Genomic DNA, 25212 nt, shown 5'->3' with positions numbered 1-25212 from the left:
GAGACAAGGGCTATCCACTTAAAACATGGCTGATGACACTCATGAGGAGCCCAAGCAAGGAGGCCCAAGACCACTATAATCAAAGCCATATGACGGTGAGATGTGCCATTGAGCAAGCAATTGGGATACTAAAGATGCAGAATGTCCGTTCACTTGTGAACAAGGCCTTTGGCACCCATGAGCTTATACTGGACGATTGCATTAACATTATGGCCTTGACGAAAACCTGGCTGAGGGGTGATGACACCTTCCCCCTAAATGAAGCCTCTCCACCTGGCTATACCTTCTACCACTTGCCCCGCACAGACCATCGCGGTGGCAGTCCGGCTCTTTTCACCAATTCAAATCTTGGTCTGTCTCCCTACTCCTCTGGCACTTACTTCTCCTCCTTTGAGCATCTCACCTTGTTCCACCCCTCTCACCTTTTGTTTAAAATCCATGTTCTCTACCGCCCACCCAAGTACCATAAACATTTTCTCACCGAGGTAGCTTCATTGCTTTCCATCTTAGACTCTGCACAGAACAACTGCTTATCCTCGGTGATTTAAACTTCCATCTTAATTCATCATACTCTCTCCCAATAATCAAGGGGGACTTTAATCTTCATATAGACTGGCAAATCAAATTGGCAAAGGTAGTCTGGAGGAAGAATTCATGGAATGCATTTGAGACAGTTTCCTAGAACAATACATCATGAAACCAACCAGGGAACAGGCTATTTTAGATCTATTATTGTGTAATGAAACAGGGTTAACTTGTTATCTCATAGTAAAGGATCCTCTGCGGAAGACTGCTCACAGTATGATAGAATTTCACATTGAGTTTGAGAGTGAAATACTTCAGTCCGAAATGAGAGTATTAAGCTTAAATAAAGCCAATTACATAGGTATACGGGCGAATTGGCTAAGGTAGATCGGGAAATTAGATTAGCAAAAAAAAAGAAATATTCCAAAATTCTCAGCAATATATATTTCATTGAGAAATAAAAACTCCACAGGCAAAGTGATCCATCCGTGGCTAACGAAAGAAGTTAAGGATCATATTAGATTAAAAGAAGCCTGAGGATTGGAAGAGCTTCAGAAACCAGCAAAGGATGAACAAAAAAATGATAAAAAGGGAGAAAATAGTATGAGAGTAAACTGGCAAGAAATATAAAAAACAGATTGTTAGAGCTTCTACAAGTATGTAAAAAGGAAGAGAGTAGCAAAAGGAAGCGTTGGTCCCTTAGAGGCTGAGACAGGTGAAATAATTGGGAATAAGGAAATGGCGCAGAGACTTTTTAGCAAATATTTTGTATCTGTCTTCACAGTAGAAGACACAAAAAGCATACCAAAAATAGTGGGGATCCAAGGGGCTAATAAGATTGAGGAACTTAAAGTAATTAATACTTTAAGTTCCTCACTTTATTTGAGAAACTAATGGGACTAAAAGCTAACAAATCCCCTGGACCTGATGGCCTACATCCAAGGGTTCTAAAAGAGGTGGCTACAGAGATAGTGGATGCATTGGTTGTGATCTTCCAAAGTTCCCTAGATTCTAAAATGGATTGGAAGATAGCAAATGTAACTCCGCTATTCATGAAAGGAGGGAGAGAGAAAACACAGGACTACAGGCTAGTTAGCCTGACATCAGTCGTCGTGAAAATGCTTGAATCCTTATTAAGGAAGTGGTAACAGGGCACTTAGAAAATCATCATATAATTAAGCAGAGTCAACATGGTTTTATGAAAGGGAAATCGTGTTTAACACATTTATTAGAGTTTTTTGAGGTTGTAACTAGCAGGGTAGATAAAGGGGAACCTGTGGATGTAGTATATTTGGATTTCCAAAAGGCATTCGATAAGGTGCCACATAAAAGGTTGTTACGCAAGATAAAGGCTCATGGGGTTGGGGTAATATGTCAGTATGGATAGAGGATTGGTTAACAGAAAGAAAACAGAGTAGGGATAAACAAGTCATTTTACGGTTGGCAGGCTGTAACTAGTGGGGAGCCACAAGGATCAGTGCTTGGGTCTCAGATATTTACAATCTATATTAATGACATAGATTAAGGGACCGATAGTAATGTATCCAATTTTGCTGATGGTACAAAGCTAATTGGGAAAGTAAGCTGTGAGGAGGACACAAAGAGCCTGCACTTAACCTGATATAGACAGGTTAAGTGAGTGGGCAATAAGGTGGCAGATGGAGTATAATGTGGGGAAATGTGAGGTTATTCACTTTGGGAGGAAGAATATAAAAACAGAATATTTTTTAAACAGTAAGAAATTATTACATTTTGGTGTTTATAGAGATTTAGATGTCCTCGTACAGGAAACATATGGATGAAAGTACAGCAATCAATTAGGAAAGCAAATGGCATGTTGGCCTTTATTGAAAGGGCATTGGAAATCTTACTACAATTGTACAGGGCTTTGGTGAGACCACACCTGGAGTACTGTTTGCAGTTTTGGTCTCCTTATTTGAGAAAAGACATATGTGCCTTAGAGGCAGTGTAACATAGGTTCGCTTGATTGATCCCTGGGATCTGGGGGGTTTTCTATGAGGAACGTTTGAGTAAATTGGGCCTGTACTCTCTGGAGTTTAGAAGAATGAGAGATGATCTCATTGAAACATATACAATTCTGCAGGGGATTGACAGGGTAGATGCTGAGAGGTTATTTTCCCTGGCTGGAGAGTCTAGAACTAGGGTGCACAGTCTCAGGATAGGGGGTTGGCCAATTAAAACTGAGATGAGGAAGAATTTCTTTACTCAGAGATTTGTGAATCTTTGGAGTTCTATACCCCCAAAGGGCTGTGGATGCTCAGTCGTTGAGTATATTCAAGGCTGAGATAGACAGATTTTTCAACTCTAGGGGAATCAGAGATCCCAGTTTTCTCCCAATGGCATTGGTACCTGCCTATAATATTAAAATTAATGAGTTAACCATCCTCTGACTCTGTATATCTCTATGGGGTCACCGCCAGAAGTCACAGGCGGGAACACCCAGCAGTTACTCTGGCCCGTCGGGCTCATAGAGTTTTGGGCCCCAGTTTCTAGTTCTCATCTTGTAAGTATGTGTAAGTGAAAGTGCAATCTGTGTCCCTCCCTTTGGTAGCAGTATCACATGTGTGTAGGGTTTTCTCTTATTTGAGCACAACAGGTCAAGAATCAACCAAGACTCTAGAATGGTTGTAAGCAGTCTATCATCCACCCTTCTGATACGGCCATGGGCAGCGTGGAGGCCCCGACCTGCGAGGGAACATCAGCGGTAGTCGGGGCCATTGAAGGAGCGGCGAGCAGCTGCCATGGGCAGCGTGGAGGCATACCACTACAAGGTACACCGTGAGCTGCTGTAGGGGGCAACGGCTGTGAAGAGTGATGTCATCAAGGTCCCGGTTGGTTATTAGAGCGTAAGCTGATACAGCAGGAGCGGCGAGGTTGGGGCGAAGGAGCGGCGAGAGACTGTGGAGGGATGTGATCGGGGCCCAGGCGAGGCGTGAGTTCAGGGCTAGGGGTCCAGGGGCAGTATGGACGAGTCCATACTGGGGTATGTGTGCGCACTAGGTCCGTGCAGCAGAGCTGATCTCCAGTTGTCTTGGGTAATCCTTGCCACTGGACCAAGACCTAGCTCTGTCAAGCCCGTGTGGTGGCTGGTGTGCAACGGCCACCACACGTTAAAAAAATCCATGCACAGGCATCTTCCACCCTTCAGGATGTAGTTTGGGTCCTTCATTGAAACAGCTGTGAACTTGTCCTTTTTTTGGCGTGGAAGCAGGTCCCTCGTTTCGAGGGACCGCCTATGATGATGATGTATAATTTTATTGACATTCAGCCACAACAGTTTTCCAGGTAACAAAATCATAACACCTTACCCTGGGGAACTCAACTCAGCATCAAGGGTGATTAGGCCCTTGTTCTGGGAGAGTTGAAGGGGTCGGTTCTTCGATGTCTTCCTCGATATCTGCTTGTGGTCTCCTGAAAATCAATGCAGCCCTGCATGATTTATACCTTTCCTTTCTGAGTCTGTTGCTGGGTATAATAGGTTGGTTCTTTTTTTCCCCATTTCTCACAATTCAATAAAGAAGCTGTCTTATCTCTTCCTTTGTTATTTTTCTTCATCTTTCGTGCTAACAATCCTAGAACAGTACAGCAAGTTCCAGCCAGTCTACCGTAATTCCTTTCTCAAGGCAGCTTGAGTAATAAACAAGTCCATAAGAGGGTAAGAGGGAGCTGTTCCGTTGGGACAGGCTCCACTTAGACCATGCTGGGTCGAGGGTCCTGGCGAATTGAATAACTATGGCTGTAGAGAGGACTTTAAACTAATTAGTGGGGAGGAGAGTTCAGGTGAGCAAAAATCTTAAAAGTCAAAGAGCAAGGAGAAGGCAATAGAGCAGGGTAGCGATGGGGGAAATGACTAACAGAGTGTGACAGGAAGAGACAGAATGTAAAAAATAAGAGTGTATCAGAAAGTGGGGTCAAAGCAGGAAAAAATGGTAAAAAAACAAATTTAAAAGCTCTGTAGCTGAATGCACACAGCATTTTTAACAAAATAGATGGCACAAATAGTTACAAATGGATATGATCTGATAGCCATTACAGAGACGTGGCTGCAAGGTGACAATTCAGGGGTATTTGACAATTCGGAATGGCAGACAGAAAATAAAAGGGGGTGGGGTAACTCTGTTAGTAAAGGATGAGATCAGTGCAATAGTGAGAAACGATATTGGCTCAAAAGAGCAAGATGTTGAATCAGTTTAGGTGGAGAGAAGGAATAATAAGGGGAAGAAGTCACTGGTGGGCGTAGTCTATAGGTCCCTTAAAAGTAGCTACGCTGTTGGACGGAGTATAAATCAAGAAATAATGGAGGCTTGTAAAAAAGGAATGGCAATAATCATGGGCGATTTTAACCTTCATATTGATTGGACAAATCAAATTGGCCAGGATAGCCTTGAGGAGGAGTTTATAGAGTGCATTCAGGATAGTTTTCTTTAACAGTATACATAAGAACATAACATAAGAAATAGGAGCAGGAGTAGGCCATAAGGCCCCTCGAGCCTGCTCCGCCATTTAATACGATCATGGCTGTTAGATCTCTTAATTTCCAATGAAATACGAACTCCGATGGTAGTTTTAACTTTTTAATCTTGGCAGAGAGCAACAAACTGCTGGCTGATTGCCAGTTTCTTTGTCTTACTGAGACACATGGTCAAAATGGCTGTATTTTATACCTGGATCAATTTACAGAAAAGAACTCGCCTTCTTTGACCTTATTGGCTCACTACCCAAGGTCCGAAAATGTCAAGTTGATTGATGAGTTAATGCAACATGCCGAACTGCATGTAGCAGCCTTGACTTGGGGGTCTGTGAATTTTCACAGTCTGTCTAAATGAGCCTGTTTGAATACTCTATCAATGGCTGATCCGATCATGGACTTCCCTGCTCACTCCCCATAACTCCTTATCCCTTTATCGTTTAAGAAACTCTCTATTTCTGCATTAAATTTATTCAATATCCCAGATTCCACAGCTCTCTGAGGCAGTGAATTCCACAGATTTACAACCCTCTGAGAGAAGAAATTTCTCCTCATCTCAGTTTAAAATGGGTGGTCCCTTATTCTAAGATCATGCCCTCTAGTTCTAGTCTCCCCTATCAGTGGAAACATCCTCTCTGTATCCACCTTGTCAAGCCCCCTCATAATCTTATACGTTTCGATAAGATCACCTCGTATTCTTCTGAATTTCAATGAGTATAGGCCAAACTTACTCATCCTCTCCTCATAAGTCAACCCCCTCATCCCTGGAATCAACCTTCAATCCCTTCAATCCCATCAATTTCCCTAACACAATTTCCTGACTAATAAGGTCCCAGCATTGGGGTGCCGCAGGGCTCAGTGCTGGGACCCCAGCTATTTACAATATACATCAATGATTTAGATGAAGGAATTGGGTGTAATATCTCCAAGTTTGCAGATGACACTAAGCTGGGTGGCGGTGTGAGCTGTGAGGAGGATGTTAAGAGGCTGCAGGGTGACTTGGACAGGTTAGGTGAGTGGGCAAATGCATGGCAGATGCGGATAAATGTGAGGTTATCCACTTTGGTGGCAAAAACATGAAGGCAGAATATTATCTGAATGGCGGCAGATTAGGAAAAGGGAAGGTGCAACGAGACCTGGGTGCCCTGGTACATCAATCATTGAAAGTTGGCATGTAGGTACAGCAGGCAGTGAAGAAGGCAAATGGCATGTTGGCCTTCATAGCTAGGGATTTGAGTATTAGGAGCAGGGAGGTCACACTGCAGTTGTACAGGGCCTTGGTGAGGCCTCACCAGGAATATTGTGTTCAGTTTTGGTCTCCTAATCTGAGGAAGGATGTTCTTGCTATTGAGGGAGTGCAGCGAAGGTTCACCAGACTGATTCCCGGGATGGCAGGATTGATATATGAGGAGAGACAGGATCGACTGGGCCTGTATTCACTGGAGTTTCAAAGGATGAGAGGGGATCTCATAGAAACATATAAAATTCTGATGGAACTGGACAGGTTTGATGCAGGAAGAATGTTCCCGATGTTGGGGAAGTCCAGAACCAGCGGTCACAGTCTAAGGATAAGGGATAAGCCATTTAAGACTGAGATGAGGAGAAACTTCTTCACTCAGAGAGTTGTTAACCTGTGGAATTCTCTACCGCAGAGAGTTGTTGATGCCAGTTCGTTGGAAATATTTAAGAGGGAGTTGGATATGGCCGTTACGGCTAAAGGGATCAAGGGGTATGGAGAGAAAGCAGGAAAGTGGTACTGAGGTGAATGATCAGCTATGATCTTATTGAATGGTGGTGCAGGCTCGAAGGGCCGAATGGCCTACTATTGCACCTTTTTTCTATGTTTCTATGTTTCTATGGAGGGTGAGAAAGTTGAATCTCAGACCAGTGCCCTCAGCTTAAATAAAGGAGACTACATAGGTATGAAGGCAGAGTTTGCTAAAGTGCACTGGGAAAATAGATTAAAGTGTAGGACAGTTCATGAGCAGTGGTGACATTGAAGGAGATATTTCATAACTCTCAACAAAAATATATTCCAATGAGAAGGAAGGACTGTAAGAGAAGGGATAACCATCTGTGGCTAACTCAGGAAATAAAGGAGGGTATGAAATTGAAAACAATAGCATACAAAGTGGCCAAAACTACTGGAGGACCAGAAGATTGCGAAAATTTTAAAAGCCAACAAAGAACAACTAAGAAAATAATAAGGAAAGATTATGGACTAGAACCTCCACTTTTTTGCTTATCGCCCAAAAATGGGCTTTAAAAAAGGGTTTTCAGATCGCCGGCTTCTAGCCCATTCTCAAAACACCTAGTTTACATTTTTGAAAATGGCGTTACTTCGAGCGATATCAACTGGGCGGTAGCGTAAAATTTTTTTGACCTTCTGCCGTAAAGTGTGGCCGTCCTTAGCAACAACATGGCACCGTTCGATTCCCATGATTCTGGAGGTCACCATGACATGTGCAGAAGAGGAGACAGAGAGGGAGCTCAGAGGGACTGAAGGCGTGGCTGGATGTGGTGTGGCTGCTTTGGGAGGAAGGAGGGAGACCTTAGAGCTTCATAGCAAGTAGGGAAACAAAAATTAGCTGTTACCAGCTACATGTTTGACTGAATTTGCCTTATAATGGAGGAAGAGGAGGAGGCATCACAGGACGCTGTGGAGACTGATGCTGGAGAGAGCAGTGAGGTGGGAGAGGAGCACATTGGAGGCTGCAAAAGAGCCAAGAGGTTCTCAGACGAGGCAAACGCCTCCCCCCTACAGGAGGTCGAGTTATGCTCGGGTGATTAAACACAGGGAGGGTGTGGAAAGCCCACCCGAAAGGCCGACCAGAGGATATGGACCGAGATAGCAGAGGTGGTCTCGTCGGCGACCAACGAGGTGCATGAGGGCAACCAATGCCGCAAATGATGGAACAACCTTGTGGTATCCGCAAGAGTAAGTATTACACTTATTTACATGTACTTACGTATTTACATAATTTGATTTGTAACAGTCATGAGTGACTATCAATAGATGTGAGATCTTGCACTTTTACCGGGAATGTTTTACTCAAAGCCTGCGGTCACGGTGCACGTCTTTAAGTAAAGAATGATAATTATCATAATAATCATAATTACATCTGTTGGTTATGTGTTTTATCAGTCTCTGTGACAGTACCTAACAATGATCTCATGCCATGTTGTTCTGTCAGCTTTTACAGAAGAAGCTATCGACGATGAGGCCATGCAGAGGCGAACGGGTGGTGGGGGGGGGCGGGGCCACCAGTCCCCAGCGACATCACAGAGATGGAGGAGTGAGTGCTCGCACTCGTGGGGAAGCAGCCCCGGACAGCCACGGACGCATCTGCAGACCCTGAAATGATGCCTCGTGAGTAAAGCTTACACCATTGCGTGATGTAAAGTCAATAGATGCCACACCCACTCATATCCTACCAATCATATATGATAGATGATTTCTAAAAATGTCATAGAAATAATGCTGGCCTGATGAAAATCATTGCAATGCACAATGCGTTGATGGTCATGAAATGTGATGTCTGTAATGATTTTGAGAGCGGTGGTGTTTTTGTTGTGCATATGCTGTGTGTAGCGCTGGAATCACTTTGTGACCCTAGCACCCACTTCTCCTCTAATAACCTCATTTGTGTTTTGCAGCTCAGCCTGCAGCACGACCCGAGGCAAGACCACAGAGGCCAGAAGGTGGGGGTGCGAGGCAGGAATCGGTGGACGATCCTACTGCATCTGGTACTGAGGAGCTCCGATTCTCGCCCCTCAATCCGCTGGGTCTGTTCTCGATGGATGAGAGCGCGGACTTCGAAGAACCTGCATTGCCACGCTCCAGAAGCCATTCCACCCCAAGGCCATCAAGTGGTCCTCCGGTTATTCCCGCCTCCACTCTGGAGGTACCGGCCCCAAGCACCTCGCCACAGGGCATAACATTTGTCCCCAGAATGGTGCCGACCCCGTGGAGGCCTTGTGGACGTGGCAGGTCTGTTCCACGAGCACCACATGAGAGCGGAGAGATGGTTAAGTTGTCCAGGAGGACTGTAAACATTGGTGACCAGTTCATTGAAGCATTGGGGGGCATACCCTGACACCTGGCCACCGTGACCGAGTACATTCCGCGCAGTACCTGGATGCGATAACCAGGAACACTGCTGCCACAGTCCTCCCAGTGGTCCCCGAGCGCGGCACTCCACCCCTAGGTTCCGCACCACCTCTGTGGACGCAGATGAGAGCAAGGACCAAGATCCTGCTTCTGCATCAAAGAATGTTGCGCCCACAGCACCCCCCGCTCCCGTATCCGTGCAATCACCGCATCTGCTTTCATCGCCCCCAATGAGGCACCGCCTGAGGAGCTCCTCAGCCAGGCGCCATGGAGCGAGGAGGGGAAGGGGTAGTGATGGGGAGAAGAAGGAGAGGGGGGAAGGAAAGTGCGCAGATGATGGCTGTGTTATATCTCCATCTGGGTGTATGCAATTTGTTGCAATGTATGGGGGCTGGGGACCACACTCCTGCTTTGTCTTTGTATTCTGTGTTGCTGGGGATGTTGAATATGTGATTTATGTCAATGGTGGAAAAAGTGGGGTGTGGGCAGGGGTTGCGTGTTATTGGCTGTGATACTTATGATTTCAGACCAATGTTGGAATTAAACTTTTGTTATTGAACATAACCTGGTTACGCATTGTCTCAGATATCTGGACCGTTACACACTTGTGATACCTTACCATGAAAGGGTTGGATACAACTTAACATCAATCAACGTAAACTTTAACTGGCGCCAAGGTGATGGACACCATTGATGTCTGAGCTGCACACACACAGCAATGTGTCAGCGTTGTCACTCACATCAACGCTCTTTCAGGCAAATCTTTCCGATATCAGCTGCTCACGTAAGAGTGGGATTTAACAAATGCCAGCCACACTGCTGGCATTTGTTCTGGTTAGTTCCACTATTTGTGAGCGGTTTTTTGTACGAGCTATATTGTGGGCGATATGTGTGCGAGGTGGTGAAATTGGCGATGGGTGATCTCCATGGCTGCTAGTTTGGGTAACTATGCTCTTTATGACAAAAAACAGTGGGCGGGCATTCATATTGAATCTTGGCGTTAATTCCGTGCAGAAAGTAACGCTGGGCGATATTATGGGTGTTGATTTCGCCCATTCTGATGATTCCACCCCAAAAAAGTGGGCGGGCAGTAATATTTTTTCCTGGCATTAAGCCCATTGGGAAAATAATGCTCGGCGATAAGTCTCCTAAAAAAGCCCGTCAGTTTCCATTTTGTGACTAAATGGGCGATATATGGGCGTTATACGTCATTTTAGCGATAAAATGGGTGTTAAGTGGGTGTTAAGCATGCAAAAAAGTGGAGGTTCTAGCCCTATGAAAGTAAACTAGCATGAAATATAAAAACAGCAAGACTTCTACATGTATATAAAAAGAAAAAGGAGTGGCTAAAATAAATGTAGGTCCCTTAGAGGATGAGACGGGGCAATTAATAATGGGGAACAGGGAAATGGCAGACTTTGAAGAAATATTTTGCAATGGTCTTCATGGTAGAAGACCCTAAAAACAGCTCAATAGTGGATAATCAAGGGGCTATAGAGAGGGAGAAACTTAAAACAATCTCTATCATTAAAGAAGTACCTGGCAAAGTAATAGGACTAAAGGTGAACAAGTCCCCTGGATCTGATGGCTTGCATCCTAGGGTCTTAGAAGAAGTGACTGCAGAGATAGTGGATGCATTGGATGTAATTTACCAAAATTCCTTGGATTCTGGTGAGGTCCCTGCGGATTGGAAAACAGCAAATGTAAAGTCCCTGTTTAAAAAAGGAGGCAGACAAAAAGCAGGAAACTGTAGACCAGTTAGCCTAACATCTGTAGTTGGGAAAATGCTGGAGTCCATTATTAAGGAAGCAGTAGCAGGACATTTGGAAAAGCATAGTTCAATCAAGCAGCGTGAGCATGGTTTTATGAAAGGGAAATCATGTTTGACAAATTTGCTGGAGTTCTTTGAGGATGTAATGAGCAGGGTGGATAAGGGGGAACCAGTGGATGTGGTGTATTTGGATTTCCAGAAGGCATTCGTTAAGGTGCCACATGAAAGGTTACTGTACAAGATAAAAGTTCACGGGTTGGGGGTAATATATTAGCATGGATAGAGGATTGGCTAGTTGACAAAAAACAGAGAGTCGAGATAAATGGGTCATTTTCCGGTTGGCAAACTGTAACTAGTGAGGTGCCGCAGGGATTGATGCTGGGGCCTCAATTATTTACAATCTACATTCATGACTTGGACGAAGGGACCGACTGTAATGTAGCCAAGTTTGCTGATAATGCAAAGAGGAGTGGGAAAGCAAATTGTGAGGAGGACACAAACAATTTGCAAAGGAATATAAACAGGCAAAGTAAGTGCGCAAAAAGTTGGTAGATGGAGTATAATGGGCAGAAAGAATAGAAAAGAAAATTATTTTTTAAATGGATAAAAATTGCAAAGTGCTGCAATACAGAGGGATCTGGATGTCCTTCTGCATGAAACACAAAAAGCTAGTATGCAGGTACAGCAAGTAATCAGGAAGGCGAAAGGACTGTTGGCCTTTATTGCAAGGGGGATAGAGTATAAAAGCAGTGAAATCCTACTACAACTGTACAGGGTATTGGTGAGACCACACCTAGAGTACTGCATACAGTTTTGGTCGCCGTACTTAAGAAAATATATACTTGCATTGGAGACAGTTCAGAGAAGATACACTAGGTTGATTCCAGAGATGAGGGGGTTGACTTATGAAGATAGGTTGAGTAGGTATACTCATTGGAGTTCAGAAGAATAAGAGGTGATCTTCTCGTAACATATAAGATAATGAGGGGGCTCGACAAGGTGGATGCAGTGAGGATATTTCCATTCATAGGGGAAACTAGAACTAGGGGGCACAATCTCAGAATAAGGGGCCACCCATTTCAAACTGAGTTGAGGAGGAATTTCTTCTCTCAGAGGGTTGTAAATCTGTGGAAATCTCTGCCCCAAAGAGCTGTGGAGGCTGGGTCATTGAATATATTTAAGGCGGAGATAGATTTTTAAGTGATAAGGGAATAACGGGCTATGGGGAGCGGGCAACGAAGTTGAGCTGAATCCATGATTGGATCAACCATGATCTTATTAAATGGCAGAGCAGGCTCGAGGGGCCAAATGGCCTACTCCTACTCTCATTTCTTATGTTCTTATAATACTTTTCAATTTTGGTCAAGCTGACAATTATGTCCCAGAGGCCTTTGATCAATTGGTGTTTCATTAAAAATGACCCGTTCTCGGTGTGCTATCAAATTAGTCTACCTGTAATTTTATTTTGATTGCATTGGTTGCATATTAGCTAATCTTTCTTTGCTCCTCAAACTTTAACCCACTATTCACCTGCTAATCCTGGATTTTAAGCCCATTCCTTTTATCCATCTCACTGTTCCCGAACGACTGATGCTTTGACAGTTACCGCTCCATAGTCCTGACTTAGTCCTCCTTAAGAACAGGCACCAAAAAGTCCATATCAAAATGCTCAAAATACCTCAGGCAGAAGATGTGAAAGCACTGTTGTAAAATGTGCATTGTAAAACCATCTAAGGCATATATTGCAGGTGCTGGAGGTCTGAAGTAAAAACAGATAATGCTGTAAATACTCAGCAGGTCAAGCAGCATCTGTGGAGAGAGAAACAGAGTTAATGTTTTAGGGCAATGACCTTTTGTCAGAACTGGAAAAAGTTAGAGTTGTGACAGGTTTTAAGTAAGTGCAGAGGCAGTGAAAGCGGAGAGGGAAGGAAAGAACAAAAGTGAAAGTCTGTGATAGGGTGGAAAGACAGGAGTGATTAAATGACAAAAGGTATAATGGTACAAAGCAAAAGAAGTTGGTAATGGGACAAGTAAAGAAACAAAAGATGAGGCTAGAAGAGGTGTAAATGGGAATGGCAGAATCACCAACAGCTGCCATGTGGTAAAATAGGGGAACCTTTCCGATGTGTCTTCCTTTTTCCTCAACCGAGGATTCCCCTCTACCGTGATTGACAGGACCCTAGACCGTGTCTGTTCCATTTCCCGCACTTCTGCTCTCACCCCTTCCCCTTCCTCCCAGTCCTCACCTTTCACCCCACCAGCCTCCACATTCAACAGATCATCCTCCACCATTTCTGTCACCTCCAGCGTGGTCCCATCACCAAACACATCTTCCTCTCCCCTTACAGCATTCCGAAGGGACCGCTCTCTCTGTGACACCCTGGTCCTCTCCTCAAGCACTGCCAACATCCCCTCTCCTTCCCACGGCACCTTCCTGTACAAGCACAGGCAATGCAACACCTGTCCTTTTACCTCCTCCCTTCCCAATATCCAGGGCCCCAAACGCTCCTTCCTGGTGAAACAGTGATTTACTTGTGCTTCTTGCAGTTTAGTACACTGTATTTACTGCTCACGATGAGGTCTCCTCTACATTGGGGAAACCAAACGCATATTTGCAGAACCGCTTTGCAGAACACCTCTGTTCAGTCCGTAAGCGTGACCCTGAGCTTTCGGTTGCCTGTCACTTTAATTCTGCGCTCCACTTGCACTCTGACCTCTCAGTCCTTGGCCTCCTTCACGGTTCCAATGAAGCTCAACGTAAGCTCAAGGAACAGCACCTCATCTTTTGATTAGGCACTTTACAGTCTTCTGGTCCCTTCGGCCAGCCAGCCCAGTCCAACGACGTACTCCAGGTCCCTTCGGCCAGCCAGCCTGGCCCAACGACGCATTCTGGTCCCTTCAGCCAGCCGGTCTGACCCAGCCTCGCACTCCAGGTCCCTTCGGTCAGCCGGCCCAGCCCAATGATGCACTCCAGGTCCCTTCGGCCAGCCAGTCTGACCCAGTCTCGCACTCTGGGTCCCTTTGGCCAGAGGGCCTGACCCAGCAACGCACTCCAGGTCCCTTCGGCCAGAGGGCCTGACCCAACGACGCATTCTGGGTCCCTTCAGCCAGCAGGTCTGACTCAGCCTTGCACTCCAGGTCCCTTCGGCCAGAGGGCCGGCTCCAGCCTCGCACTTCGTCTCTTCAGCCAGCCAGCCAGCCGGCCCGACCCAACGATGGGCTGCACCTGCCCTAGGTCGTTAGCTGTGAACACTGACTGGGCTGTAGACAAATGACATATATTTTAGACTTTTAATCTACTTTTAAACTTTTAATCAACTTGAGAAACTTTTTAAACAATTTGGGAACATTTTTAAACTTTTAAACAACTTGGAGAATTTTTCTTTTGAAACCTCCGGAAAAACTTTTAAATAACTTTGGAAAACTTTGGAAGAAACTTTTAAAACATCCCTCGGAACTCCAGCGGACAACTGACCTTCTTAATGCCTGTTCCCAACCAAGCCTCGGGCCACCTACCATCAAAGGCGCTACTCGGCGCCGAGTTTGCGGCCAACATCTCACCGTAGGCAATTAGGCTCATACAGCAGTGCCAGGCCTCCAGTCGTTTTGGACTCCCTTGCCACTGGACCAAGACCTAGCTCTGACAAGCCCGTGTGGTTGCCAGTGTGCAGCGACCACCCCACGTTAAAATAACTCACGCACAGGCATCTTCCACTTCATTAACATGAAGTTCGGGACTTGGAACGTCAGGACCCTCATAGACAACTCCAACAGCGACAGGCCAGAACGCCGCACCGCCATAGTCGCCCGGGAACTTAGACGCCTTGACATCGACATCGCCGTCCTAAGCGAGACCCGGCGGGCAGGGGAAGTTCAGCACAAAGAACAACGTGGAGGTTACACCTTTTTCTGGAACGGAAAACCAGAAGAAGAACGCCGCCTTCACGGAGTTGGCTTCACCATCAAAAATGAGCTGGTCGACCGCCTCAAAGACTCCCCCTGCGGGGTTAACGAATGCCTCATGACTCTCCGACTCACCCTATCTTGGAACCAATGCGCCACAGTCATCAGTGCGTACGCCCCAACACTCGATGCAACGGATGAGACCAAAGAGAGTTTTTACTCCAACCTCGAAAAATCCCTGTCCCGCGTCCCCGTGGGTGACAAATTGATCCTCCTAGGTGACTTCAACGCCAGGGTCGGCAAAGACACAGCCCTCTGGGGCGGCGTGATTGGCAGAGAGGGGGTAGGGAAAGCCAACTCCAGAAGTATCCTACTCCTGACAAAATGTCTAGAACATGAACTCCTCATCAGCAACACCCTATTCCGCCAGAGGGGCAAATACAAGGCATCATGGCAACACACTCACTCCAAACACTGGCACCTGCTCGACTATGTCATCGTCCGAGCCAGGGATCGCAAGGATGTGTGCATCACCCGCGCCATGACAGGAGCTGACGACTGTTGGATGGACCACTGCCTAATCTGATCCATCATTGACATTAACATCGCCCAAAAGCAGAGGGGACAGCAGAAGCAGTGCCGCAAAAAAGTCAATGCCGGAGCACTTAAAGACCCAGCTAAGAGAGCCCTATACAGCCAGCGCCTCACAGCTAACCTGGCGTGTCTTGATGACCCTGAGACGCTGAATGCCCACAGTGCTTGGTCTGCCCTCCAGGCCTCCATAAACAATGCCTGTGAAGAGACACTTGGTCACTCAACCAGAAACCACCACGACTGGTTTGATGAAAATGATCAGGAAATCCAAGAACTAATAGATTGCAAGCGCAGAGCATTTCTGAGTCTCAAGCAACAACCCAACTTGGGAGCAGCAAAGCAACATTACAGACGGCTCAAGGCTGAGGTCTAACAAAAAACCTAAAGAACAGGTGGTGGATGGAGAAAGCACAGGAGATACAGCAGCTGGCCGACAGCCATGATGTGCGAGGATTCTTCATCGCAGTCAAGACTACCTACGGTCGAAACTCCCAAGGCCCCACTCCACTGCTGACCAAGAACGGGGAAACACTCATCAAGGACACCGATGCTGTAAGGGCTCGCTGGAAGGAGCGCTTCGAAGATCTCAATCGAGACTCTGCCTTTGACTCGAATGTTCTCAACTCCATCCCGCAGCATGCGACCCGCCATCACCTCAGTGACACCCCAACGCTGCAAAGGTAGGAAAAACCATAAAACAGCTCAAGAACAACAAGGCTACGGGAGCAGATGAAATCCCTGCTGAGGCGCTAAAGTATGACGGAGAGGCACTGTTGGCGCAGATACATGATCTCATCTCTCTCATCTAGAGGGAGGAGAGCATGCCGGGAGATCTCAGAGTTTAGTGATCGTGACCATCTTTAAAAAAGGGGACAAGTCCGACTGCGGCAACTACAGGAAAATCTCCCCGCTATCAGCCACTGGGAAAGTCGTCGATAGAGTTCTCCTCAGCCGTCTTCTCCCTGTGGCCGAGGAGCTCCTCCCGGAGTCACAGTCCGGATTTCGTCCCCTATGGGGTACAACAGACATGATCTTTGCATCGTGACAGCTGCAGGAAAAATGCAGAGAGCAGCGTCAGCCTTTATACATGGCCTTCTTCGACCTTACAAAGGCCTTTGACACTGTCAACCGCGAGGGTCTACAGAGCGTCCTCCTCCGTTTCGGATGCCCCAAATGTTTGTCAACATCCTTCATCTGGTCCATGACGACATGCAGGACATGATCCTTAGCAACAGATCCATTACAGACATAATCCACATCCGGACGGGGATCAAACAGGGCTGCGTCATCGCTCCAACCCTCTTCTCAATCTTCCTCGCTGAAATGCTCCACCTCACAGTCAACAAGCTCCCCGCTGGAGTGGAACTAAACTACAGAACCAGTGGGAAGCTGTTTAACCTACGCTGCCTCCAGGCCAGGTCCAAGATCACCCCAATCTCTGTCGTTGAACTGCAGTACGCAGACGATGCCTGCATCTGCGCATATTCTGAGACTGAACTCCAGGATATAGTCGATGTATTTACTGAGGCATATGAAAGCATGGGCCTTACACTAAACATCTGTTAGACAAAGGTCCTCCACCAGCCTGTCCTCGCGGCACAGTACTGCCCCCCAGTCATCAAGATCCACGGCACGGCCCTCGACGTGGACCATTTCACATACCTCGGGAACCTCTTGTTAACAAAAGCAGACATTGATGCGGAGATTGATGTGGGCTGGGGGCGGGTGGGGGGGGTGGAGCTGGACCGGCACCGGCAAGGCACTCGGGACTCGGGACGGGCTAGGGAAGGAGATCGGCAAAGCATGGGTCGGGCAGGGGAGCTTGACTGGCAAGGGGCTCGGGGCGGTCAGGGGAAACAGACTGGAAGGCCCTTTGGCCTGGGATAGGCGCGGGGATCTGCACCGGGAGGGAGGGGAGGGGTGCAACTTTAATAATTGGAGGTAAGTTGCTGCAATATATTTTAATGCGTTTTTAAGTTGATGCAATGTGTTTTTAAGTTGAGGCAATGTATTTTAATGTGTTACGAGCTGGCTGTATGTTTCATTTTCCAGCCTCAGCTCGCATGGTGTCCCTGGTTACCGTGGCAACCCGATCTCTTTGGTGCAGATCAAGGTTCCACCCCCAAAACTAAAGGACAGGTTAGGCTGCGCCAAAATGAAGAAATCAATGGGGAAACTTAGAAAAAATTTTTTTGACGTACTTGAGCCCCTAAAAATGGGCGTAACTCTTCAAGCCAAAAAAAAAGCTTTGGGGAAAATTGAGCCCCATATGCTGTTTTAGTGCATGCAGCGCTATTTTTCATAATTGTTCTTGCAATTTATCTGCTTAATGTCTTCTCTTTAGATTATATCGCTTTACATGCAGAATATAACATTGCTTAAGTCGATTCATATAACAATATTTTTGTTTTTGTGAGAAATGTGTGTTTTCAGAATTAAAAAAAACATTACTGTTTATTTTTAATGTTCCATATAATAGGAGTCTCTGAAAATAATTATACTTCTGAGAAGTGGAAAGTGGTGACAAGGACAGGTGAGGCAGGCACAAAAGCCAAAGTTTCCATGTGGGCTTATGGAGACCAAGGTATGGCAGGACCGATAAGTCTTCAGAAAAGCAACAAAAGAAATGTCTTTCTTACCAATCAAAGTGATGAATTTCAGGTAACCTACATAACTCTTTTCTCAGTTTCTTGCTCAAAGATTTTCTTGTTTGTTGTTGTTAGAAATAGTTACTATTTCCTTGAAGAGATGCTCAAAATGCATTTAAATTGTTGTAATTATAAAAATATAATCTGTTACACCAGGAGTTCCTACAGTGCTATGCTTTGTGGCTTATAGGTCAAAAATTGGCAAGTAATATGTTTTTAATCTCCAGATCAATATGAAAAATGTTGGTCAGATCTATAAGATTCGCATTGCACATGATGACACAAGCAAACAACCACATTGGAAGTTGGAAAAGGTACTTATTTTTTTTATAAAGTTTGGGTCTGGCAGTTAGTGTAATGTTTTCTGCAGTTATCTTTGTAATTATCAGATGTCTGTGTAATTGTTCAGATAAAGGTAAAGGCTGGATTTTCGCTTGTCTATAGCCTCTGTTAGCGGGCAGAGGGGGCGTTAGTGCAAGCGTTAGAGCTTAGCGACCGGGCACGCAGCTTTTCGCGCCCCGACGGGAAATTCATTAGATGCTTACTGGGGGCTCAAACCATTAGCGTCTGGTTGCTGATGATCACTCCGATCATGACGTAATATCCTGGTGCAACGCGCACACTTGCGGCCCGGTCGGTACATTCGGTGCGTGCGCTTCTTTGAGGGGCCGCCAATAACAACGTCTGGAAAAACAGTCAGTACAGGCTTGCAGAGTCATTAACTGGTGGCTACTTAAAGGGATGAGGAAGCGCTTCCCTCGGAGGTCACAGTCAGTACAACGTTTACACAGAGCACGGCGCATGAGCCTCTGAGTTTGCAGCAGCAGACACACATAACAATTCAGCGTTAGAAGAAGGTAATTTGCTAAACTTTTATAGGTGCATTGCTATTCCGCCAGCATCGCATTGTACATGCTCTGGCAAAGAGGCGTTGGGGTAAAAGGAAGACTTCTCTTCCTCGAGGTGGAATCCCTGATATAAGGGGCCCAAGTTTCCACATGATTCGCGCCTGATTTTTAGGAGCAACTGGTGGAGAACGGACTATTTTAGAAATCGCAATTCTCCACATTTTCTTTTCTGCAGTTCTAGTCAGGTAGAACAGTTCTAGTTTAGAACAGAATTTTTTCTTCAAAAGGGGGCGTGTCCGGCCACTGACGCTTGATTTGAAAGTTTCCACAGTGAAAATGTACTCCAAACTAAAGTAGAATGGAGCCAGTGAAGATTTTTGTAGAACTGAAAAAACCTGTTCTACACATTAAAAAATCAGGCGCAGGTTACAAATTAGGCGTCCAGAACGAGGTGGGGGGGAGGAGGGGGGGAGGGGGGGGAAGGGAACTCATTAAATTCGACAATAAATCCTTATTTATATTTCTACAAATATTATACAAATAAATCCAACCTGAATAAACATTTATAAGCCAAGAAAAGATTAAATAAACCATCTTCCTACCTGTGTGAAAGTGCTTCAGCCAGGGAGAATTCTACAGCCGTTCGTGCCGCTGAGCGGGAGGGAGGGAGAGAGAGAGAGAGGGAGGGAGGGAGGAAGGGAGGGAGGGAGGGAGAGAGAGAGAGGGGGAGGGAGAGAGAGAGAGAGAGAGAGAGAGGGAGGGGGAGGGAGGGAGGGGGAGAGAGGGAGGGGGAGGGAGGGAGGGAGAGGGAGGGGGAGGGGAGGGAGGGGGAGGGATGGAGAGAGAGGGAGGGGGAGGGAGGCAGAGAGAGGGGGAGGGAGAGAGAGGGGGAGGGAGGGAGAGAGGGGGAGGGAGGGAGAGAGAGGGAGGGGGAGGGAGGGAGAGAGGGAGGGGGAGAGAGGGAGGGGGAGGGAGGGAGAGAGGGAGGGGGAGGGAGAGAGGGAGGGGGAGGGGGGGAGGGAGCGAGAGAGGGAGGGGGAGGGAGGAGGGAGGGGGAGGGAGGGAGAGAGAGAGGAGGAGGGAGGGAGAGAGGGAGGGAGAGGGAGGGGGAGGGAGGGAGAGAGGGAGGGGGAGGGAGGGAGAGAGGGGGAGGAGGGAGGGAGAGGGGGCGTCGGGTCGGGGAACAGGAGCGCGGGTCGGGTCAGTCGGGGTGGGGGGGGAGCGGGTCTCGGGTCGGGTCGGGGCGGGGGGGGGGAGCGGGTGTCGGGTCGGGGCTGGGGGGGCGGGGAGCGGGTCTCGGGTCGGGTCGGGGCGGGGGGGGGAGCGGGTGTCGGGTCGGGGCGGGGGGAGCGGATGTCGGGTCTCGGGTCGGGGGGAGCGGGTGTCTGGTCGCGGGGGGGGAGCGGGTGTTGGATCTCGGGTCGGGGCTGGGGGGGGGAGCGGGTGTCGGGTCTCGGGTCGGGGCGGGGGGGTGGGGAGCGGGTGTCGGGTCGGGGCGGGGGGGTGGGGGGGGAGCGGGTCTCGGCTCTCGGGGCGGGGCGCGGGGGGGGGAAGCGGGTGTCGGGTCGGGGCGGGGGAGGGGAGCGGGTGTTGGGTCTGGTCAGGCGGGGAGCAGGAGCTGGCCGTGGGAGGAGCCCCAGTGAGGCCATTGGGCCAGGGCTAGGGGCTGCGTGCTTCGGGCCCCTCCCACACAGTTCGGCGCCTGGAGCTACTGCAATTGCGTGCCGACTGTAGCGCGCATGTGCAGAGGTCCCGGCACTGTTTTCAGCGCCGGGACCTGGCTCCGCCCCCCCACAACTCATGCTGGCTGCGCCGAGGGCCAGAGGACCTGTAAGTAGGTGCAGAATACCGAGGATTTTTTTAGGCGCCGTTTTAGGCACGAAAAACGGGCGCTCAGCTCGGAGGGGTGCCCGTTTTTTTTCTTGTGGAAACTTGGGCCCAAGGAGTGGACACCTGCCCTCTATAGCGACCACGGATTCACTCAGGCGAAAACTTCGGTTCACCGGTTTTATTATTCGAACATGCTCGGGAAATGTTCTGATGAACACTTCCAAGTACAAGAGTTCTACAAGCATATTTATATGATTTTTCGATTTGTGCGACCCTCCTACAAAACCATTGATTGGTCTACTGCTATCAGCGAAGTTACATTGATTTGTTAACTGTTATCAGACTAGCTCTGATTGGTTCTTTCCCACCTGTCCATCTCTCGGCACATGTCAATCATGTCGTTCAGTGATGTGAACTTTGCCTTAGCCCCAATGATGTGTGAAGGAATTCTGTTCCCAAAACACTGGCTTCCGTATCTCTTCCCGAGAGAACTAGTTTAATGTTTCTCATTTGTATCCTTGTTCTCTGTACTGAATGAGTTTTCATCTTCTATTTTCTGTGCTAAGGGTCAATGCAGTGTTGGCTATTTCAGATGGTTCATTACCCATCAGACTTCGCTATTCCCTTCTTACTAGCCCAATGTAAGTGAGTGTATAAGTGTGTTTTACATACATAAGTGGGTTATACATAACCGGTCAATTACAATCCATAAAAAGACAGCATAAATCCTGATTCCTCAAAACCTCCTAATTCCCTTATGCTTCTTACTCAAGTGTACTACAACCAGCACATGTGACACTATCCGTATCCACGGATGCACTTGCACTTTGAGTCCAGCATTTCATTTTCTCAGTGTTCGAATTCTGCCCTGCCTGGGTTATCCTCTGTTTCCTCTACCTTTCCTCCACCTGGGGTCTTCTCTATGTTGTCAAATTTTGCCCCGCCTGGGGTATCCTCTGTTTCTTCGATTCAGTCGAGTTTGTTCCTCATTCAATTCTATTATCGGTTTTCCTTGTGGCCCGATGGCCTTCTCATACCCTTCTCAGATAGTGTGTATCATTGTCCCATTGATAGTTTCTTCTTTCAGTTCAGAGTTTATAACGTATCCATTTATGTGTGTCTCATCAAGCGTGATAAAGCAGGTCAGTATTCATGACGGCGCATGAGGTATTTGTCACCGTCATCTCAGTCACCGTGGTTCTTATGTTTTGATGTGTGTATCGTCCTGGCACCTTAAATGTAATGTAAGCACAATGCTACACCACAGAGGGCGCTGTGGTGGGAAACCTGGAAGTACCTGCAACAGGCAATATAAAAGGCTGACCACCACACCTGAGGGGCACTCTGGAGCTGAACAATAAAGGACGAAGGTCACAGCAGTTCGATTTACACCAGACCGTGTGGAGTCAGTGATTTATGTGCTATGTACACCACATTGGCGACAAGGAAGCGGACGAACTCCACGCAACCATGGCTACTCTGGGCTCACTAAAGGATTTTACCGTGGGCAATGATTGGGAGGCCTTCACGGAAAGGCTCGAGTACTACTTCACAACAAACGACCTGACAGAGGACACGGAAGCAATGAGAGATAAGCATAAGGCGATATTGCTCTCCAGTTGTGGAGATGAGATTTACTGTCTCGTCAGGGATTTGCTGGCACCCGGGAGCGCCAGGGACAAATCATACGAGGAGCTGACTGAACTCATTCGTGACCAGTTGAAACCGAAGGAGAGCATCCTCACGGCCAGATACAAATTTTACCATCACTGCAGACCCGAGGGCCAGGATGTCACCAAATATGCTGCGGACCTCAGGAGACTCGCGGCGCTGTGTGATTTTGGCGCACACCTTGACGAGACGTTTTCGTTATGGGGATTGGCCACGAGGGCCTCCTTCACAAGCTGTTAGCCACGGAACCCACAGACACTCTGACAAAGGCCATCACCATCAGCCGGGCACATATGACCTCGACTTGCAACACCAAGCAAATAATCCACACAGTCTCGAACCCGCCAGGCACTGTCCACAGGATAGCGCCCACCACGGACAAAACTGCAGAACGTGGCTCTGCCCGGGGCAGAGAGCACGGACCTCGGGGTCCTGGAACTCAGAGTCCGCTGAGGGGGGCCTATCAAGCAGCACCATGCTGGCGTTGTGGAGGAAGCCATGGGGCTCACCAGTGCAGGTTTGCGGAGTACACGTGCAATATCTGCCACACGAAAGGCCACCTTCAGCGTATGTGTAAAAGAAATCGGACTCACTATGTGGCTGGGGAGATGGGAGATGATCCACCATCCAGCGAGGAGCAGGCAAAAGATGATGAAGTGTTGGGACTGTACACGTGTACCGAAGATTCGCCCCCAGTGATAAGGGAAGTAAAAATCAACAGAGTCCCTGTGAGTATGGAAATGGACACGGGCTCGGGTCCGTCGTTGATGAGTCGGAGAACTTTTGATAAACTGTGGATTAACCCAACTACACGACCCAAGCTGGTCCCGGTTCACGGCTAAGCTGCGTACCTACACCAGAGAACTGATACCTGTTCTTGGCAGAGCAATGGTGCAGGTATCCCATGGGGATGAGATGCACGGTTTACCTTTGTGGGTCATTGCAGGCGATGGGCCAACACTCCTCGGCCGGAAGTGGATGGGGACGGTCCGTGGGAGCTGGGAAGACTTCACCACTCCACAGGCTGCTGCTCCCCAGGGTGCTGCCGTGGCCCGGGTTCCCAGAGAGCAGCGCCGACTGAGCTGGAGCTGCAGCCTCAATCCACCCACAGGCAAGCTCCAGCCCCGGACCTCACACAGAGATCCTGCAGCCTCAGCCCCCACAGGCAAGCAGCGCTGCAGAGAGGGGCCTAGTGGGGGATGAGCCGGCGGGGTGCGAGGGATCCAGGATGGCCGGCGGATCGGAGGGGCCCACGCAGAGGGAGAGTCGGGCGGCGGCAGCAGTTGGAGGTCGGCGGCCACAGGGGAGGCCGCTATGGAGGTCGCAGGGGAGGCGACAAGTGCGGCCGCTGGAGAGGCCACGACGGCCGCAGGGGAGGCGGCTACGGTGGCCGCCGGAGAAGCGACGATGACGGCCGCAGGAGAGGCGGCAAGTCAGGTGGCAGCGGAGGGCATCCGGAGCGGCGGCCTTGGTCCAGAGCATCAAAGATGGCGGCGCCCAAGGAGAAGCCTCGTGGAATCCTCTTGCATCAAAGGTGGCGCCTTAAAAAGGAAATGCACCCGGGAGTCTTAAAAGGGCCTTACCATGTGGTGGTCCCCACAAAGGACTTCTGTAAGGCAGAGCGAGTCTAAAATTAGCTATGTTAATGTGAGATGGCGAATTTATAATAAGAATTAATTTTTTAATGCTGAATGGCCACTGTATTTGTGTAAAATAATGGATATGAAGTACAATTAATGATAAGGGCTAACAAGGAAATCAGGGATCCGTTACCAGTCAATAACTAGTTAATGTACCAGATAACATGTACCATACTAACGCACTGTCTATGCCTACTTGCCTTCCGTTGGACAAGTGTGATATTATGTATTGATGTGTGTATCATCGTCCTGCGTCCTGGTGGGGGGGATGTGTGTTGTTATGTATTAATGTGTGTATCGTCCTGGCACCTTAAATGTACTGTAAGCACAATGCTACGCCACAGAGGACGCTGTGGTGGGACACCTGGAAGTACCTGCAACAGGCACTATAAAAGGCTGACCACCACACCTGAGGGGCACTCTGGAGCTGAACAATAAAGGACGAAGGTCACAGCAGTTAGATTTGCACCAGACCGTGTGGAGTCAGTGATTTGTGTGCTAGATACACCACAGTGGTGCTCACACATCATTCCCCATTTCCTCGTGGAGCAGCTGTAATTTCGTAGTCCCGTGCTAGGGGTGATACTCAAAGTGCACCCGTCCACTTGGTCATGTCCACAATCATCTTTGATCATTCGTAGTGGATCTCGACATAAAACAACTTGGTTATTTTTATAACAATCATTTAGGCTGAGACTCTTAGTACCGTTGTTCTTCTTCAATTACATATCTGAATTGTCATGGTACCGCACGCGAGTTTGATTTCTTATATCCTCTATATTATTTGTTTGGTATAGGGGATCTCCCTTTGTCACATCATACAGTGGTATAGATTTAAATGTCCGGTTACACATCTGACCCTTAGGACCCAAGCATGACTGTTTCTCCGCACCTCACAGGCATGTGTCATGTTTTATCCAAGGTTCAGTTGGTAAATAGATCAAGGTTATCCAATGAGTAACTAAGCTCCGTATCCTGCGCATACTATTTCTGTCCGTATGATTCTACTCAAGTTTCTTTATGCTCTATCGAATTTATAGTTCTGGCGTGGTCTCGCAACGTGTGACAATTCCCTCCAACAATCCCTGTAAGGTTCAGATTAGGGCTAGAACCACCACTACTTTTGCATGCTTAATGCCCATTTTACCGCTGGCATGATGTATAATGCTCAGATATCACCCA

The 25212-nt window shown here is 47.8% G+C and overlaps 1 protein-coding gene across 1 annotated transcript in view; it reads left to right on the top strand.

Moving 5' to 3' along the window:
* Positions 1–25212, top strand: part of LOC139267383 (lipoxygenase homology domain-containing protein 1-like) — a 496361-nt gene that overhangs the window by 243256 nt on the left and 227893 nt on the right. Inside the window, exons 19-20 of the mRNA XM_070885678.1 lie at positions 17873–18054; positions 18269–18355. Coding sequence (XP_070741779.1) covers positions 17873–18054; positions 18269–18355 — 269 coding nt within the window. The remainder of the gene's footprint in view (positions 1–17872; positions 18055–18268; positions 18356–25212) is intronic.

This window comes from Pristiophorus japonicus, chromosome 1 (genome assembly GCF_044704955.1).
Source record: "Pristiophorus japonicus isolate sPriJap1 chromosome 1, sPriJap1.hap1, whole genome shotgun sequence".
In the NCBI taxonomy this organism is placed as follows: Eukaryota; Metazoa; Chordata; class Chondrichthyes; family Pristiophoridae; genus Pristiophorus; species Pristiophorus japonicus.
The sequence above is the reverse complement of the archived record's forward strand: the minus strand, read 5'-3'. Positions and strand labels throughout refer to the sequence as shown.